Raw genomic sequence first — 19,655 nt, 5'->3', positions numbered from 1 at the left:
GGTCCCTGGCACTCAGAAGCTGTTGCTGAACAGCTAGAATTCTGAACATGCTTGCCCTCTATGCAGACAGGATCCCCTCCAATCTTACATTTCAAGTTCCACATTCCCTACCTGTCCCCTCATGTGACTGAAAATTAAACAGTTTTTACCCCTTGGGAGATATCGTTTGGAGATGAAGTGATTACAGCCTCACCTACAGTCAGAAAATATTCTACTCCCTGTTGTAAAATTAGGCTAGCTTTGCCTCACAACAGCATTTCTCGATTTAGTCTTCCTGCTATGAAAAAAGAGGAAACCATGCAAAAGTGCCAGTCAATACAAAGGCTTCTTGCGAGCTAGAGGAGAGCTGCACTGGATAGGACTAGGTAATAGATATATCAGTGGCAGGGAGGAAGGGTAACCAAAGGTGAATGTGTGATCAAAGACACAGACCTATAGGGAAACAGAGTCAGTTGCCATGTCTTCTACTCCGCAAAGTGAAATCAAGAGTTTGTGTTCAGTTGTATAACTGTAATGACCTCCAGGCAATGTCCTGACAGCATTTAATTCATTTTGATAAAGTGAAAAATACTCAATAATGCCCATTCACTCCCCATGTCATTGTGGGTTTCACCCCCACAACCCAAAAAATGTGCAGGTTAGGAGGATTGGCCATGCTAATTTGCCCCTTAATTGGAAAAAAAATAATTGGGTCCTCTAAATTAAAAAAAAATAATGTCCATTCATGTCTCCTGTGGGCATATTCAACTTGTTCAAAATGCCTATCCAAAAATGTTAAACTTTTCATTTAACGCTCCTTTCAACAATATTCGGTTCAGGACTGTTGCTCTACCAGTTACATTGTCTCCCTGAGAGACCAAAAGGGAACATCTTTTAGGAAAATAGGTAAATATTAACTATTGTGCCTGCTGCAATAAAATGGAACTTACAGAAAATGCCTCCCATCTCCGTGTGGTTCACACCTCAACTCTTGGATCAGTGAATCCATTTTTTCCTTCGTTTATTAGGACTGGCTTTTCAGTCCGAGTGTGCCACACCAGGATCTGTAAAGCAATCATCACAAAAAACAATGACAGTGTGAACATTTTATTGTGTGCAGTGAGACACTGGCCGGAATTCTCCGACCGCTGCGATTCCCGCCGGCAGCGCACTCTCCCGCAGGTTTTTCAGCAATGTCGGGTGGGTTTAATGGCACATCCCATTGACAACCGGCGCAAAGTCAGAACCTCACCACCAGGGAATGGTGCGCCACTGAGAAACATGCGGCTGGGGGACCATAGAATTCCACCCACTATAGTAAGACACAAGAATTACTTCACCTGGAGAGGTTCCTGTCGTTTACTGTTCGACTGGGCACAATGCATTTTTCGGTGATTTGTCCACCAAAATCTATTTTTCCACCTTTTAAATGCCTGATAATTTGGAACCAAGTGTTATTAATGTTATTAAAGGTCAGTAAAGACTAATAACCCCATTGATAGCTCCAACTCTACTGTGCCCATTTGGTTTTTATCTTGGCAAAATATCATATGCCGAACATGTGTGGACCTGGGTCTCACTTTAATTGATTTGCATGAGCAAATATTTAAATAACATAGCTGTCCACAAAAATATTGTACTGTGAAATCATGTGTGTAAACATTTAAATCCCCCCCCCCCCAAAAAAAAAAAGTGCTGGACATATAAACTCATGTACCAATAGATCACGCAGTGTATGACAGCTGCATTTAGACAAATTGCAACAAAATCTACAGCTGTTAAGTAATTAGATTTTAAAACAAACTTTCTTTCCTCACTGAACAGTCCCCCAAGTTTGGATGGGAAAAATACAATGGGGTGTGATTATATTTGAAGTATGTTTACAGCTTTTATCCTGAAGATTTTTGAGTTTTAAAATAATATTTTTATTGGATGTGGGCATTGCTGGCCTGGGCAGCATATATTACACATCCCTAATTGTGCTGGAAAGTGAACTGCCTTCTTAAACTGCTACAGTCCATGTGGTCTAGGTACACCCACAATGATGTTAGGATGGGAGTTCTAGAATTATGGAACTAAATTTTGGTGTTAAGTTACTTTGATGTATATCTAATTTAATGTTGCTCTGAGGGTATCTATCAATCTTACTTCTTTCCCTTTGCAAGTAATCAGAATTCTGCATCCTGTATGAAATATAGGAACATAGACCCATGAATAGACCATTCAGCCCTTCAGGCCTATTCCACCACTCATTTGGAACATGGTTGATCTATATCTCAATCCTGTTTATGTTCCTATGAACCTTATTCCTTGACTATCTTTTCTGAACAAAGGTTGTCAATATAATTATTTAAAATTTCAATTGACCTACCATCTACAACTTTTTAGAGAGTTCCAAATTTCCTTTCGGTGAAAAAATGTTTCCTGATTTCACTTCGTAATGTCCTCCCTCTAATTTTAACATTGGGCGCAATTTAACAGCTGTGTTGCACCCGGTGTGCTTCCAGAAACGTGGACCAGGCGTAATGGCACCTGGGCGGGTCTCCCAGACCATTGGATATTCTGGGTGGTCAGGGGCAGGGCAGGGTGGTACTCTCCCTCTAGCACCCCGGCAACTTGGCACTGCCACCCTGGCACTGCTAAGGTGCCTTGGGCACTGCCAGGATGGCACTGCCAAAGGCCTGGGCCTGAGGGGGGGCATTCCCATGAAAGGGGGGATGGAAGGTATGAAGGGTAGGGGTGAAGGGCGGGTACAAATGGCCTCCTAAAGGTTGGGGGAGTGAAGGTTGGGGGTCCTGAGAGGGGGGGAATGGGCGGAAGGTGGAATGGGGAGGCCTGAAAAGGGAGGGCTCTCAGCGACATCATAGTGGGGTGTTCTTACTTTGGAGGGGGGTGCTGTAGTGCCCAAGTATGTGAAGTGGTGACAGTGCCCATGGGTGAGGATGTGGGGGACCATCAAGTTCACTTAAAGGTCAGGGTACCCTTTCAAGATACAGTGCAATCTCAGAGGAGTCAGCCTCACCAGTGAGTTCAGCTCCCCACTGCTGAAAACATTCCTCAGTGTGTGCTAGACTGGGGAGAAAAAACCCCAAGGCCCCAAAAAATGCCTAAGTGTGCGATCTAACCAAATAAAATCAGAGTCCAGCACTGGGAACAACCCCACTATCTAGTTGTACCTTGTTATTATTTTGGGGTCTGGCGGGGAACGACCCTTCAAGTGGAGCTCTGCAGTTCAGCAAGAGATCAGGATGTCATTATTGAATGGTTCCCTGATCTGTTGACCCCTCCGGCGCGACCTCGGAACCCCTCTAAGCCTCAACTAACCTGATGGGAAGTCCTCGACACCCCCCCCCCCCCCCCCCCCCCCCCCCCCCCCCCCACCGCCACCATATACCAGCGGGGTGCCCGAGCGTGGCAAAATGGCAGTTGCACACCTTACTGCTGCCAGCCTGACAGTGCCACCTGGGCACTCTGGCAGCACACAATTGGCACTGCCAGGGTACCCCAGGTGACATTGCCAAGGTGCCAGCCTGGCAGTGCCATCTGGGAACCCTGGCAGTGCCTGGGTGGCACTGCTCAGGTGGCACCCAAGTAGCACTGCCAAGGTACCCAGGTGAAATTGCCATGGTGCCAGGATGGCAATGCCAAGGCTGACATCAGCAGTGTCAAGGTGTCAGCCTTGCCAGGGGCCATCCATCCAGGCGCCTCTGGTCACCTGGGAGAGCTGTCATGTGCCGGTATAAATGGGAACCTGTACTAATTGGCACTCGACTGGGGTCTCCTTGGCCAATAGAAGCTGGGTGGCTGTTCGGTCCGGAATCGCACGGCCAAGTGGGTTTTTAAATTCACTTAACCGTGTGCCACAATGGACGAGACCCAGATCGCAAATCTCGTGACAGCTGTCGGGAAGACCGGGGTAGGCCCCTCCCGGCCACGTCCTGCCCCGATTCCATGGAACCTGCAGCTGGTTAATACCAACGGTGATAAGATGAGGCCCTTAAGTGATCATTAATTAGCCACTTAAGGACCTCAACAGACGGTGATGGGAAGGCAATGGGATTCCAGTTCCTACTTAATCACATGCCCTTTTCATCTCCAAGCTCGTCACCAGCGAGAATAGAAATGTTGATCCAGTGTCTGAAAACTGGCACAGCCTTGAGAAGGAGCCTGTGCCAGATTTCAGGGCTTGCCGGTTTTTGAGTGGTACTTTTCAGGTCAGGTGGTTTGGTCTGACCGAGGCTCTGCATAACTTGCTCCCTTTGTATTCCAGTCGCCTTGGGCTAAACACCTACATTCCATTAGCCTTTTGAATTACTTTTTGTACCCATGTGCTACTTTCAGAATATGGAGACATAAATCATTTTTGTCCTTCACATGCTCCTAGTTTCTAACCATTAAAAATATATTCCAATTTGTCTTTCTCTGATCCAATTCACTCTTCACCACATTGAATTCCATCAGCCATAGGTCCGAGTACACAAACTCGGCCCCTCGAGCCTCTTCCTCCATTCAAGTTGTGCCTAATTCTTAGTCTGTCCATGATGCTTGGACACTCCCCATTACCATCTATACAGTTTGTTGTGCTTCCCAATTTAGTGCCATCTGCAAACATGGATATAGAACTCTCTACTCTTTCATCCCAGCTATTAATATATATGATTAAAATCTGCAGCCCCAGGTTGCTGGGGAACCCACAAATCAGAGGTCATTTCATTTATTCCTATTTGCTGTTTACTGCCTCCAAACTAATAACCCCCAGGGTTGGAATACTGTAGAGATGGTAGGGGTCCCACTGCCCGGATTCAACGAGGAGAGCAGCCTTGCTTCAGCGGGTGGTTGGAGCCAGGGCCACATTCTGCCAGCAGCCAGTTAAGTGACTGTTGCCAGGGCAGATGTCTGTATTAAGGATAGTGACCTATGTCCAAGACCTGCTAGCCCGATCAGAGGGCTGGAAACTCAGCAGCACCACCACTGGTGATGGTGATTGTTAGGGTTGTACCTGAAAGGTGATGGTACATCAATGTCCGTGTGCCTTCAAAGTCAGCTAAGTGGGGTGAGGGGTTGCTGGGACCAGATAGGCAGGCACTGGCAAGGGGGAGTTGCCATTGCTGCCTGAGTGTCTACCGTGGAGTGCCAAAAAGGAGATCTCTTGCCATCATTGGCGAAACACCAGAGGAAGCACAAAAAGGCCAACTGTGCTCCCGACGAGTAGCTTGTCAGCTACATTTCCTGCCACTGGCAAAAATGGCAGCATTCAATAAGATCATGCTTGAGCTTGATGTGGCCTTAACTCCACTTTCCTGTCTACTGTCTATCATAATATCCACTCATGTATATAATGAGATACAGACAGGCAATGACTGACACACAGAACAACCAATCACCAGACAGGACACTGCAGGGGACACCACCACTATAAAACACATGAGGCATCAAGATTCTGCCTCTTCTTACTGGATACAGCTACAGAGATAGTCAGGGTGCACAGTGCAGTGAGCACCGTCTCCATGTGACAGAGAGCCAGTCTGGTCAAGCCAGACAGAGGTTATCAGTTTAGATTAATAGAGTGTCAACCCACAGCAGATTATGTACAGAAAACAGCTGGTTCAATAAAACAGTGTTGAACCATCTCCTGTGTCGGAAGCTGTTTCTCGTCCTACTGCTTCCAGTTGCAGTCAGTGTTAAACCAACTCATATAACACATCATGGAACCAGGAAACTATTAATTCTAATGAACCTACCTCGAGTGAATCTGCAACAACCAGCAAGCAACCATCCAGCGGCATGGAAAAGATCCAGCCCCCTCCGCAACTCCGGTAACCTCGGCGCCAACTGGAAGGTCTTCAAACAGAAGTTCCTCCTGTATATCGAGGCCTCCGACCTTGAGGCAGCATCAGATGCCAGGAAGATCGCGCTGCTCCTGTTGACTGCGGGGGATCACGCCATCCACATCTTTAACTCGCTCAGGTTTGCCGATGGCGAAGACAAGACGAAGTTCAAGACAGTTCTGCTGAAATTCGACAGCCACTGCGAAGCCGAGGTGAATGAGAGCTTTGAACGGTACATCTTCCAACAGAGGCTTCAGGGTAAGGATGAACCTTTTCAGTCCTTTTTGACCCATCTCCGCATCCTAGCGCAGTCATGTAATTATGACTCAACTGCTGATTCTATGATCCGGGATCAGATCGTTTTCGGGGTTCATTCCGACTCCCTGCGGGAGCAGCTCCTGAAAATCAAAAGGATGACCCTCTCCATTGCCATCGAAACGTGCGTTGTCCATGAATTTGTCAGAAATCGATACTCCAGCATCAAGGCGGCAGAAAATGCAAAACTGGACTCCAACGAGGCAGAAAGGGTGCAGGCCATCGCCAGAATGCAAAGCCTGAGCATCACGGAGCGTGGCCGTTTTGCGCGCTTTTCCCGGGTTCCTACGCATGCGCACCACTACAGGGAGGACTATGAGGCCAAAAACCTTATTGCGCATGTGCGAACGTCAGCCGACCGCACTGTACATGCGCGAAGGTGCACGGAACTCGCTGACGTCAGTGTCATGATGTGTCAAAATTGTGGCTCCGCCCATCTAAAGCGGCAATGTCCAGCCAAAGGAAGGCGATGTCTACAATGTGGAAAGCCTGGGCATTTTGCGGCCTTATGCAGGTCCAAATGCTCATCTGGTGGTCCGCGATCAGGTTTCTGGGTGACCACATTTCCCAGCAGGGTGTGCAACCTGACGCTGACAAGGTGCTGGCAATCAATGCCATGATGACCCCAGAGGACAAAAAGGCGGTCCTACGTTTCCTTGTAATGGTAAATTTTCCAGGAAAATTCATTCCTAACATGGCATCCCACACCACAGCCCTCCGGCATCTCGTAAAAAAGTCCACAGTGTTCCAGTGGCTTCCCGCGCATCAAGCGGAGTGGCTTGAGCTGAAGGCGAAGCTCACCACAGCCCCAGTACTGGCGTTCTTTGACCCGACCGAGGATCCCAAATATCCACAGACGCAAGCCAGGGTGGCATTGGTGCGGTGCTCCTCCAGAAAGACGACGCCTCGTCCTGGGCTCCAGTGGCATATGCATCCAAGGCCATGACTCCGACTGAACAACGGTATGCCCAGATTGAAAAAGAGTGCTTGGGTCTCCTGACAGGAATAGTCAAGTTTCATGACTATGTATACGGTCTGCCAAAGTTCACAGTGGGAACAGACCACAGGCCCTTAGTCCACATAATCCAGAAGGATTTAAATGATATGACACCTCGGCTTCAGCGAATTCTTCCTCGTCTCCGCCGATATGACTTCGAATTCGTCTACACACCGGGTAAGGAGCTGGTAATCGTGGATGCCCTATCCCGATCCATCACCATGCCATGTGAACCGGGCGACTTCATTCGCCACATCGAGGCACAGGTGCAGTTGTGTGCCAGCAACCTCCCACCCACTGATAAACGAGTTGTCCAAATACGTGAAGAAATGGCCAAAGACCCTCTACTGCAGCGCATGATGCAACACCTCGCACATGGCTGGCAAAAGGGGCAATGCCCCCAGTTCTTCAATGTTAAGGACGAGTTAACGGTTGTTGAGGGGATCCGTCTTAAACTGGATAGAATCGTCATTCCCCAAAGCATACAAACCATGGTGCTCAAACAGATCCATGAGGGTCACCTTGGGGTCGGGAAATGTCGACGCTGAGCTTGGCAGGCAGTTTACTGGCCTGGCATCAGCCAGGACATTGCCAACTGCACCACATGCCAGAAATTCCAACCATCCCAGCCCAAGGAGACACTGCAACAGCATGAGATCGTGACCTCTCCGTGGACTAAGGTGGGGATAGACCTCTTTCACGCAAATGGGCGTGATTACGTGCTTTTAATCGACTACTTTTCCAGCTACCCGGAAGTGGTGAAACTGTCGGACCTCACGTCAAAGTCAGTCATCAAGGCCTGCAAGGAGACGTTTGCCAGGCACAGTATACCACTCATAATAATGAGTGACAACGGTCCATGATTCTACAGCCAAGAGTGGTCCAACTTTGCACAATCCTACCACTTCAGGCATATCACATCCAGTCCCCATTACCCGCAATCAAACGGGAAGGCCGAGAAAGGGGCCCACATTGTCAAGCGACTGCTTTGCAAGGCTGCAGACTCAGCCTCTGATTTTAACCTTGCACTGTTGGCATACAGGGCAACCCTTCTGTCGACTGGTTTGTCTCCGGCTCAGCTACTCATGAACTGTAAGCTGCGGACGACTGTTCCAGCCTTGACCACGTCACGGTGCTGCCGAAAGTGCAGCGATCCAGGGATCAGCAGAAGATCACGTATGATGCTCATGCCACTGATTTGCCTGCACTGGCTCACGAAGATGTTGTTCGCATCCAGTTGCCTGAAGGAGGCTGGTCAGCCCCAGCTGTTGTCGTCAGCCAGGCTGCCCCCAGGTCTTTCATTGTTCAAATGGCTGATGGCTCCATTCTACGGCACAACAGGAGGACACTGCACAAAGTTGCCTGCCCACCACCTGACCACACCTTTCCGCATGTCATCATGCCTCCTCCGGACATCTCGCACCACGAGGCCATCGATCTCGCAGCAAGCCCGCCTGTTCCCCCTCCACCTCTGAGGAGGTCGACAAGAATCCGTCGCCAACCACAAAGACTGAATCTGTAGACTTGAATCCTGTAAATTTTGTTCAGTTTGCTCTGTATCTGCACACTAGACACCTTCCCATGTACATATGTTCATTTACTCACCATTTGTACATAGTCATACATGTATATACAGCCACATTCAAAAAACAAAATTATTTCAAAAAGGGGAGATGTCATAATATCCACTCATGTATATAATGAGAGACAGACAGGCAGTGACTGACGCACAGAATGACCAATAAACACACAGGACACAGAACAACCAATCACCAGACAGGGCACTGCAGGGGACACCACCACTATAAAACACACGAGGCATCAAGACTCTGCCTCTTCTCACTGGATACAGCTACAGAGATAGTCAGCGTGCACAGTGCAGTGAGCACCGTCTCCATGTGACAGAGAGCCAGTCTGGTCAAGCCAGACAGAGGTTATCAGTCTAGATTAATAGAGTGTCAACCCACAGCAGATTATGTACAGAAAACAGCAGGTTCAATAAAACAGTGTTGGACCATCTCCTGTGTCGGAAGCTGTTTCTCGTCCTACTGCATCCAATTGCAGTCAGTGTTAAACCATCTTATATAACACATCACTGTTAAATCTTTGACTCCCTTGTAGATCTATCCAACTCAGCTTGAAAATATTAATGGCCCAGTCACAGCGAGTCATGGCTGAGAGCGTCGGCAGCATTGCCCAGGCTCTGGCCAACGGGGCACAAACACAATGGGAGGTGACCCTGGCCCAGAAGGAGATAGCACAGACTCTGGTTGATGTGGCACAGACCCAAGGGCGGTGCCACAGTCGCAGTGTGATGTGGCGCAGTCCTAGAAGAAGTTGGTCCACTCCCTGTGCTCCATGGCCGCAAGCATGCAGACCCTAGTCGAGACTGCAGTGGGCCTCCGGGACTGGCAGCGCCATGTGACATGGGAACCTCAGGAGTTAGCTTTGCTTGCACCCCTTTCACATGTAGTAATCCAGGGGCATTGGGCACCTCGAGGGAGGAGGAGGTGATGGGGCCCATGCCGGTGACTCCCGCAAGGGATGTGCCGGAACAGCAGCACTTCAGACTTTTCTGTCACCCTTCCCTCCTGTCCCAGGCGTATCACATGGACAGCGGGCAGAACAGGGCAGCATCATGCCACCTGGGACAGGTGGCCAGACCCAAGCAAGCAGGGTCGCCCCAGAAGACGGCCGCCATAGGGGACCCAGGTTCCAGGGCGGGAGTCACAGCAGGCTGCCTCCACTCCTGATGTACCATCTGGGGATTCACCTAGACATAGAGTTAGGGCCTATAAAGTCAGAAAATTAGACACCAATTAAGTTGGCATGGGTGCAGGACACAGTTTAACGATAGGACTAGGCACTAATCTGTATATGTTTCCACATTAAACATCTGTGCACAACATTACTACCTTCTCGGTGCTTTGTCAGTAGGGTGCGAGGGGTACACAGAGATATATTGGGAGCGTGTGATGGATGGCCAGTTTGCATGCGGGGATCACCCAGATGCTACTGTGGGCAGGAGTCGGATGTTGTCATGTGACGCGGAGCACCAGAGCTTATCGCAGAGTGGGTTTTCATCATCCTCTATCCCATGGACCAGACCCACTCTTACTGCCAACCCATGACCTGCACCCCCGTGCAGCAGGTATGCATCATGGAGGGGCTTTCAGGTGGGGGGACGTATGGGCGAGAGGGAGGGGTGTGTGGGTGGGATGCGGTGACTGTGCCACTGCTCAGTCCCTGCCCTCTGTTGCTCTGTTTCTTGCTATAAATATGGCAGTTAATAAGGTCGCCTTTCTTAATCCTAATTATGAGTACACTTTCAGAGTCGGCAGGTATCTTTCGATACCGCCAAAGGTTCAACCCGAATACCGATTAAAGAGCCAATACACCAGTTAGTTAGTTCAAAGTCAATGGTATTTATTTACACACAGTATGATTTACTCATGCACAATAGTACTACAAGCTAAACTATCTCTATCGCTAACACCTATACTTAACTTCGGGTGCCCACTTAGATCAGAGGAACAATGGCCGTTGTTCGGATCTGAGGCTGTTGGGTTTGAAGAGGTAACAGGAGTACAGCTAAGGTCGTTCGCCTGGTAGCGAGCGTTGACCTTGAACTTACTTGCTTCTGGTGATGCTGGTGGAAGGGTCTCTCCGCTTGAGAGGCGAATCCAAGAGAGTGAACCTTTGGCGGGGGTTCCTTCTTGCACTTGGAGGGGCTTTGCGTGCTTTTAGGCGGGCCTTAAACTTGGTCCCAATTAATTGGGCAGCTTCTTGATCATTGTCATCGATCTAAACCAATAAAGGGGCGGGTGCCTTGATGGGTGGGTGTGTCCTAGGTGGCCGCTGGCCTTGCTTTGTTTGTGTCTTTTGGTTGGGGTAGTGGCGCCAGAATGTCTGAGACAGTATCGGCTACCTGAGCATTAGTCTTTTGTTCCCGGAGATGGGCCATCAATATGTAAATCGACCCCGAGTTTCGATTCCGTCTGCAAACTGCCTTCCAAATATACATTCAGGCTTTGTGCCTGCTTGTTGCTTTGCATTGCCATATTTCCCTATGGGCTCTGCGAGTGTCCCTTTTATATACTGAAAGTGGCCATCCCAGATGGCTACACACCCTCCTTGTGATCCTCAACACGAAGCGTGAAGGATCACATTGCTGAATCTTCTTTTTTCGCTGCCTAAGTCGAGCACCCTCAATCAAGGACAGGTTCAATTCTACTCTGTCCTATAGATTGGAACCTTTACCTAAATTGCCTTATGTACATCACATTATTATAAAATCCTAAGGGGCGCTATGACATTCAGGCATGCATTACATTTATTTTTCATTTAAAACACGGGAACCTCTAACTATTCTTCTCTAAACTATCCTTAGTCAATTAAAAGAATTTACAACAGTATAAACTATACAATAGCAGCATTACATGTCTCTGTACCTTGGCGGTCAAGTACAGAATTTCACATCTTTTATTAGAACAAACAAAAAATTAGCCGACGCATTTTATTTACTTAGAGGGAGTGGGGGGTTGGCTGAAGTCCGAAAATAGGGGGTCTGATGATGTATACCAGAGTGCGGGAGGCTTTCCTTCGCCATTTCCGAAGTCTCAGTGGCTGGATGACACTACAGAGTATTGCTATGACTAACAGTGCTATCACGATGTATGACAGGGAATACCATTTGATAAATTTGTCACACCAGGTTGGTGTATCAGTGGCTGTCTCTGGGTGTGGTGTATTCCAGGGATGGGAAACATTCACGGCCTGTGGGGTAGGGGTCAAGGGGGTCGCGTCCGCGCACAACTGTAGTGATCCCACGACGATCCAAATGTAGATCATGATGTCTGTCTTCATGTTGTCTTTTTCCTTCTTGGTCTTCCTTTGTCTTCTGTTGTTCTGGATTTCCTGTGGACACAAGCATAATACCTGTTATTACCTTGTTTAAGATCTCGTATGTCTGTCTGCCTGTCCTTTTATTATCAATTGCCCATTAGAATTGTCACCATATGTGACTCCCTCATTTTTTTTTTTAAACCAAAAGTTTTGGGGACCAGACATGCAAAAAGAAAATGCTGTCACAGCGCGAGCAGTCTCGCAGCCTGTGTGATCGATGCGGTGAGTGGGCGGACAATCTCTCCGTCCAGCAGTAAAGTGTTCCATCCAAGTGTTTGACGATGTAAATAGCATATGGGAGAGCGGCCCAGGGGTTGCTGGAAAACAAACAAAACTTGTGGCAAAGAACATTCTTTAAATCACAGACTAAAAGATCAGTAAAAGAGTTTTGAACCAAAAGCTCCGAATGGGGTGCATATGGGCCGCGGTGGGGCAAGAATGGGTGGAATCCCTGTGTAGGATGGTGACCAGTGCCATAGGTGCACTACCTGAGCGTAGTTGACCTGATGGGGGTCCTCAGGCAGGGCGGGGATCAGTGCCGTTACTCCACTGCCTGAGCAACTGGACAAGAACGGAAAGAATTTGTGTTCATCGTGGATACTGCATCTTATGATTACCTTCGAATAAGAAGAGTAGCTATGAATGGGTGTCTGCTGACAAACATGTTCCTTTAACTGCCACTTGGCGTTAAAAGAGTGGTTGTGACTGCATCAAAATGTGGCGTGGGGCCATGAATAAACTTTAAGTGCACAAACAAACATTCAACATTTAAAATTAACAAACTAAAATAACAAAATCGGGCAGGCTCCATCAGAAAGAAGGACACCGTAAATCTCAATCGGTTCTTTTTTACCATCATCTGGACACCTCATTGCTCTATAGCGAAAAGAGTGGCAAAGGGGCTCGTCTGGTGGGAGTCAGACTCTGAGTCATCATCTTCTCCCAGTTGCCACACTCGTGTCTGGAGTGGCTGTGCCAAAGCTGCCTGGGGCAACATGGGGTCCATCTCATTGTTACAGATGAGTCTGTAAGAACTGTCGCGGTGCCAATGTTTTGTGTCGAGGTTGGAGGTGGTAGGGGGCAATCCATAGTCATCGGACGGTGGGTCCGGATCAGGGGCTTTGATATGAATGGTCTCAAAGGGGTCGCAGGAAGGAGTCGCTGGGAGTGGGGCCTGGTGCAGAATTGAAAAGGTGTGGCGGTTGCATGGGGTCTAATGTATCATTGCTGTCGCTGTCGGTCGAATGAAGGGAGAGGCGGAGTTGTGCCTCTGGGGGTGGAGTGGAAGTGGTGTCCGAGGATGGGCTGGACTGGTTGGGGGAGGATAGGAGTAGGTCGTCCATGGGCGGGGCGTGTTCATCTGCTGCTGCAAGTGAGATGTGGTGTGAGTGGTTGCTCTGTGTGCCATAAGCCTTAAGCTGGTTTATGGGAAACCATCCTGACTTGCCATTGGGATAAGTGATCTTATAAACGGAGGGGCTGACTTTATCTGAAATGGAGTAGGGTCCTGTGAATTTGGGGGAAAGAAATGAACTGGGGTTGTACAGGGAGAGCAAGACCTGCTGCCCTACTGAAAATTCCGTGGCATGTACTGTTTTGTCAAAACATACTCTACTTTGCTTCTTTCGTGTACCAAGCCTAACAGCTGCGGCGAGCTGGGCTGCTTTAACATTATCAATAATCTGCTGTACTGCCTTCTCATGGGTGAGGGCAGTGACTGTGGGGCTGGCCAAATCAAGTCCTAACAAGTATTCCGTTCCTTTCATGGGTCGTCCGGTCATAAGGGTGTGAGGGGTGTATCCGGTCGAAGTGGATACCGTGTTCCTTATGAACATTAGTGCAAAGGGGAGAACTGTGTCCCATGTGGTATTGTGCTGTTGCACCATTTTCCTGAGGGTTGCCTTGAGGGTTCTATTCATTCTCTCTACGATTCCGCTTCATTGTGGGTGATAGGCAATGTGAAATTTTTGTCGGATGCTGAAAATTGTGAGGACATTTTTCATGACGCATCTTGTAAAATGTGAGCCTTGGTCTGACTCTATACTGCGGGGAGGTCCCCATCTTGTAAAGATGTGCTGCGTTAGGATCTTGGCTGTTGTTTTTGCTGTGTTATTTCTAGATGGAAAAGCTTCCACCCATTTCGTGAAGGTGGCGATGACTACCAACACATACTTAAAACCATTCTTGCAGGGGGTAGGGGTCCTATCTAATCAATCTGCAAATTCGTCCAGGGGCCATTAACAGGGCGGGTGTGACTGAGCTGACCTTTCCTTGCATATCTGTCTGGATTGTTCTGGGCGCAGATTAAACAATTTTCAATGTAATGCGTTATATTGGATTTCAAATCGGGCCACCAGCAGAGAGGTCCAAGGTGGGCAAGGATTGCTTCTATCCCTTGGTGTTCATGGTTGTCATGGAATTGGCAGATAATTTGGTTTCTGTCTTGGGTGGGGACCACATAAATACCATCCTTTAAAATTATGCTGTCATGTGGCGTTAAAATGTTTCTGTACTTATCGTAGGGGGCTTGAAAGTTATCTTTTAAAACTTCTCTGAGATTTTTGTCTTCCTTTTGGGCTTGAGCTAAATCTTGACTATTGGTCTGTGAGACCTGGACCGCATGTACTGGGGAACTCTCGGGAGGATTCCAAAAGTGACCGTGTCTGGAACCTGCCTTTGCTAGGGCGTCTGCCTTTACGTTACCAGGGTGGAGGAACGATGGTGGCTATGAACTTTAATTGTACCGTATTTACAGTCTTTAGCTGTCCTGAGAATATGCTGGAGTAATGGGGCTGAGGGGAGGGGCTTTCCATCTGCGGAAACAAAACCTCTAGATTCCCACAGGGGTAGGAATTCCGTTAAACTATTGCAGACATATAGGCTGTCGGAGTATGTGTCGGCTGAGGTCGGGAACGAGTTGGGGTGCTCTACAATATAGTCTACAGCTGCTAATTCCGCTGCCTGCAAACCTAGGTATCCAGGCAATTTCAATGATATCACCTCTAACGCGCGTCCCTGCACGTCCTCTACATAAATGCCTCAACCAGTAATTTGTTTAAAACTTTGGAGGAGCCATCCACATAAATCTTAAGGGGTGCGTCTGTGTCTGTGGGCTGGGGTCTCTGGGGTGTAGTGCCTGGTTTCGGAGGAGCTGGCTGGGGTCTCTAGGGAGTTGCGCCTGGTGGTGATGATTTCACACTCATGTAGGGTGCCTGCATAATGTAAATTATCTGCGAGGAATGTGTGTGTTTTTGTCCTTTTTACTGTAATGTCCCGTCCTTGTAAGAGTAGGGTCCATTGTGCGGCGTGAATTTGGCTGACTGTGCCGTCCTTTAGTCTACCGTCTAGTAGAAGTTGGGTTGGGGTGTGCTCTGTTAAAATGGTGACGGGGTTGAGTCCTATTATGTAGGCGAAGTATTGAATAGCCCAAAAAACTGCGAGCAGGTGCCTTTCGCAGACAGAAAATCCTTGCTCAACTGGGTCGAGAACTCGTATGCTACGGGGCCTAAACGATCGTGTCTTTCTTGGAGGAGCACGGCCGAAAGGGTTTGGTTGGTGGTTGCAACCTCAATCGCGTATGGGGAGAGTGGATCTGGGACCTGTAATGTGGGAGCCGTGCTGAGGGCTCATTTTAATGCATCCACGGCATCCGTGTGCTGTGGAAGCCATTCCCATGGGGTTTGCTTTTTTAGGAGTTCGGAAAGAGGGGCTGCCTTTGTGGCAAAACCGTCTATGTGATTCCTGCAGTAGCCAACCAGTCTTAGAAATGACCGGAGAGCTGTGACATTATGGGGCAAGGGTAGTTTGACAATGGAGTTGATGCGTTTCTGCTCGATCTCGCGTTTGCCATGTGTGATGACTGTGCCTAAATAAATTACTTTTTCTTGTAGAATCTGGGCCTTTTTGGGGTTTACCTTACATCCAATTTCGTGAAGAATCCTAATAATTCAGAGAGAAGCGAAATGAGCTCTCCCTTAGTGTCTGTCTGTAGAAGCAAGTCATTTACATACTGGACCAGACAATCGGGTCGGGAAAATTTAGCTAATCCATTCGCCAGCTGTCGGTGGAAAATGGAAGGGAAGATGCGGAAGCCTTGTGGAAGGCACGTCCATGTGTATTGCTGTCCCTGGAAGGTGAAAGCAAATTTATATTGGCACGCTTTATCCAATGGAATGGATCAAAAGCCGTTGCTGATGTCCAAAACCGGAAAAACTTTTGACTGGAGTCCCTGTTTTAGCATTGTCTCGGAACCCGTGGCTACGGTGGGGGCTGCTACTGGGGTTACTTTGTTTAGTTCCCTACAATCGATGGTCAGTCGCCATGAGCCATCGGGTTTCCTGATGGGGCAAATTGGGGCGCTGTTCATTGAGGCTACTGAACGTAGTACGCCTTGGTCAAGCAAACTCTGAATGACCTTTGCGATTTCTCCCTCTGCTTGTTAGGGAAAACCGTACTGTTTTGGGGGTTTGGGGTCGGGTCCTGTAATGTTGACTAAACCTGCTACCTTGCCGCAGTCATGCTTGTGCTGGGCAAAAGAAGCTTTGTGTCGCTGCAGAACATCTCTACTACTTTGTCCTGACTAATGGCTCGTGGATCGAACCAGAAGTCTCCTACTGCACTAATCCTGTGTGCGTAGTCTCCAACTGTGAGCATGGCAGGGGCTCGTGCTGCCTTTGCCAGTCTCCACACACATTTATTTACGGGTTCGAACAAAAGATTGTGGGAGCTCATAAATTCTATCCCCAAAATGTGTTTGGCTGTCTGGGGTAGATCTATGAGAATGACGGGGTGTTTGGTTTTAATGTTTCCTATCTGAATCGCTACAGGGACTGTGATGTGTTCCTGCTGCAAATGTCCTGTGAAACCGCTGAGGGTAATGGTGTCTGAGGTGGGCCATGTATCCCGTTGGAACATTGTGGAGGAATTGAGCGTGGTGCGGGACCCTTCTGTGTCCCAAAGAAATTCTACGGGGTGTCCCCGGACTGTGCCTGCCACTACCGGTCTTCCGGACTTGTCCCAAAGTGTGTCGCAAACCCAGGTTGGGGAGTCCGAAAACCGTCAATCGGTGCCGTTCATGTCTGCGTTCTTGGAACGGGCGCTAACACTATGAATTGGCTTGGCTCTATTCTTATTCAGGGTATTTGCCTGCTGGTTTCGCTGTTGATTCTGCGGGGCATTGCACTCTTGTGCGTAATGTCCTAATTGTCCACAATTGTAGCACTCATGGGATTTAGGCTGCTGTGGCTATTTCTTCCCTCGTTTACCCATGCGGGGTTTTGATGCGTCCTGACTGGATGCATGTTAGCATCTGCCTGCTCTGCCTCTGCTTTGCCGTAATCTGATTTTCCATGAAGGGACTGTTCCCAAGCTCAGGATAATCTCTTTAGTACCCATTTCTCATTGTGGGTCTCGTCTGAGGGGTCATAATTGGCGCAAGCTATCTGTCCTGCTTCGGTCGCGTGAGAGACTAGGATTCGAGTCCATTTGGCCATATTGTCTGGTGTCAAATGGGCACGGGCTAACTCTCTGAATACTGCTGTGAAATGAATCCAAAGGCATCCAGCAAACGCTGTTGGGTGCTCGGTCTTTTTCTGCCGACATTTATTGAGGCTTTCTACGGTGTCACCCTTATTGTAGCCGAGCACATCTAGGATCGCTGCATGCATTTCTTGGAGGGTGCCTCCTCCTATATTTTGTGGGTCGGGAAGGGCTGCCACGACTGAGGGGTCGAGGCTCAAAACTGTCAACATAACTTGCTCTTTTTCGTCCAGGCCGTACATGGTCGCCTGTTGTTTAACACATGCAAAATAATGGTGTGGGTCCGATGTGGGTTGGAACGGCGTTATCTTATCGCACGCGTCCCTTAATTGAATGACGGTTAATGAGGTGGTGTACAGAAAATCGGGGTCTCCGTCTGTTGTGGCCCTGCGCTGTGTGGTGACAGGGTTCATGGGATTATGCTCTGCCTGTGCGGTCGGGGGTGGGGGTTGCTTTTCTTTTCTGAGGTTTATCCTGAGTACATGTTCCATGTACATATCGATGGGCAGTTTCATTTAACTCCTGCCAATCGGGGCCATTTTCCTGATCTAACTGGGGTCCAAATGTATTCTGGAAACCATTTTGTACAGAAAGCAGGGGTTGCAGGTCTGCAATTTGCTTTCGGCATTTGGCATTGTCTACTGAACTCTGCCTTTGTTCCGTCGTAGAACTGTGGAGTGCTCGTAGGGCTGCTTTTAAATCATTACATTGTTTATTTAATTGCTCGACTTGGTGTTCCGTTTCCTCTCTTACCAACACCATGCGTTGCGTGTCTTGGTAGGCCTTATCGTATTGTGACTAAAAGCTGCTTAGTTGAGCGAGACAAGATTGGTGTGCCAGTTTGACATCAGCCATCTCCTTGTCCTTTGCCGCTAACTGCTCTCTACGTTGCCTGTTAATTTCTTCGTACTCGCTAACGTCTCCCGCACTATTCTTCTCTCTGTCCTGAATCTCTCTGCGGAGCGTCTTCACGACCTCCTCTGTGCCTCGCAATTGTGCCAAGCAGGACAAGATTGCCATCGGCTTACGAGCTTTCTCTAAGCTTTTCTTATGAATCTCGGTCAGGTTCTCCCACCAAGTATGTCCTATACTCCCGGGACCTGTTTCGTCATTTGCACAAAATTCGCTCCAAAGGGGCCATCCTTTCCCTTTTAGATATTTCCGAATTTCCTCTTCCCATATGGGACACTGTCCTGCTCTATTGGTCGCTGCGACCTCGAATTCCTGGGGGTTCATAAGGCGTTCCATTGCCTTCATTGCCATCTTTACTGTTATCTATGGGTTTCTACCGAATTTGGAACAGGGGGGAATAAAGTGGTGATGTAAACACGGGTACGGCTTACGCTATTATCCAGTCTACAAAACTCACGATTGTTTTATGCAACAAAATCTATCCAATTTACTTTATATCCCTGTTAGTACGCATGCAAATAACACACTTCCGAATCTTGGAGGTTTGATCGACATTGGTCTTACGCTTGTGGTTTTTCTTTTTCCAATTGGATTTCTAATTCAAATTTGGGTTCTCTCGGAGTGACAAAGCCACTCTTAGGTCGAGTCCCGTCAAATGTCGGCAGTAATGTTGCTCTGTTTACTTGCTATAAATATGGCGACTAATAAGGTCGCCTTTCTTAATCCTTATTATGAGTACACTTTCAGAGTCGCCAGGTATCTCTCGATACCGCCACAAGGTTCAAACCGAATACCGATCAAAGAACCAATACACCAGTTAGTTAGTTCAAAGTCAATGGTATTTATTTACACACAGTATGATTTACTCATGCACAATAGTACTACAAGCTAAACTATCTCTATCGCTAACACCTATACTTAACTTCGGGTGCCCACTTAGGTCAGAGGAACAATGGCCATTGTTCGGATCTGAGGCTGTTGGGTTCGAAGAGGTAACAGGAGTACAACTAAGGTTGTCCGTCTGGTAGCGAGCGTTGACCTTGAACTTACTTGCTTTTGGTGATGTTGGTGGAAGCGTCTCTCCGCTTGAGAGCCAAATCCAAGAGAGTGAACCTTTGGCGGGGGGTTCCTTCTTATACTTGGAGAGGCTTTGCGCGCTTTTAGGCGGGCCTTATACTTGG

General features: G+C 48.3%; 1 protein-coding gene across 4 annotated transcripts in view; it reads right to left on the bottom strand.

Annotated features, from left to right (window-relative positions):
* LOC140428050 (galactosylgalactosylxylosylprotein 3-beta-glucuronosyltransferase 1-like) overlaps positions 1 to 19,655 on the bottom strand; it is a 185,179-nt gene that overhangs the window by 25,225 nt on the left and 140,299 nt on the right. For 2 of the 4 annotated variants that reach the window (XR_011948686.1, XM_072514049.1), the window contains exon 5: positions 930 to 1,043. Coding sequence is in view for 3 of the 4 variants with exons in the window: in XM_072514049.1 (XP_072370150.1) it covers positions 957 to 1,043 (87 nt within the window). In the remaining variant the exon portion in view is untranslated. Of the gene's footprint in view, positions 1 to 929; positions 1,044 to 10,524; positions 12,037 to 19,655 lie in introns of those variants that run through there. The other 2 variants (XM_072514047.1, XM_072514046.1) reach the window with 1 other exon arrangement.

This window comes from Scyliorhinus torazame, chromosome 8, assembly GCF_047496885.1.
Source record: "Scyliorhinus torazame isolate Kashiwa2021f chromosome 8, sScyTor2.1, whole genome shotgun sequence".
NCBI classification, from domain to species: Eukaryota; Metazoa; Chordata; class Chondrichthyes; order Carcharhiniformes; family Scyliorhinidae; genus Scyliorhinus; species Scyliorhinus torazame.
Note: the sequence above shows the minus strand (reverse complement) of the source record. Positions and strands in the feature narration are given on the sequence as shown.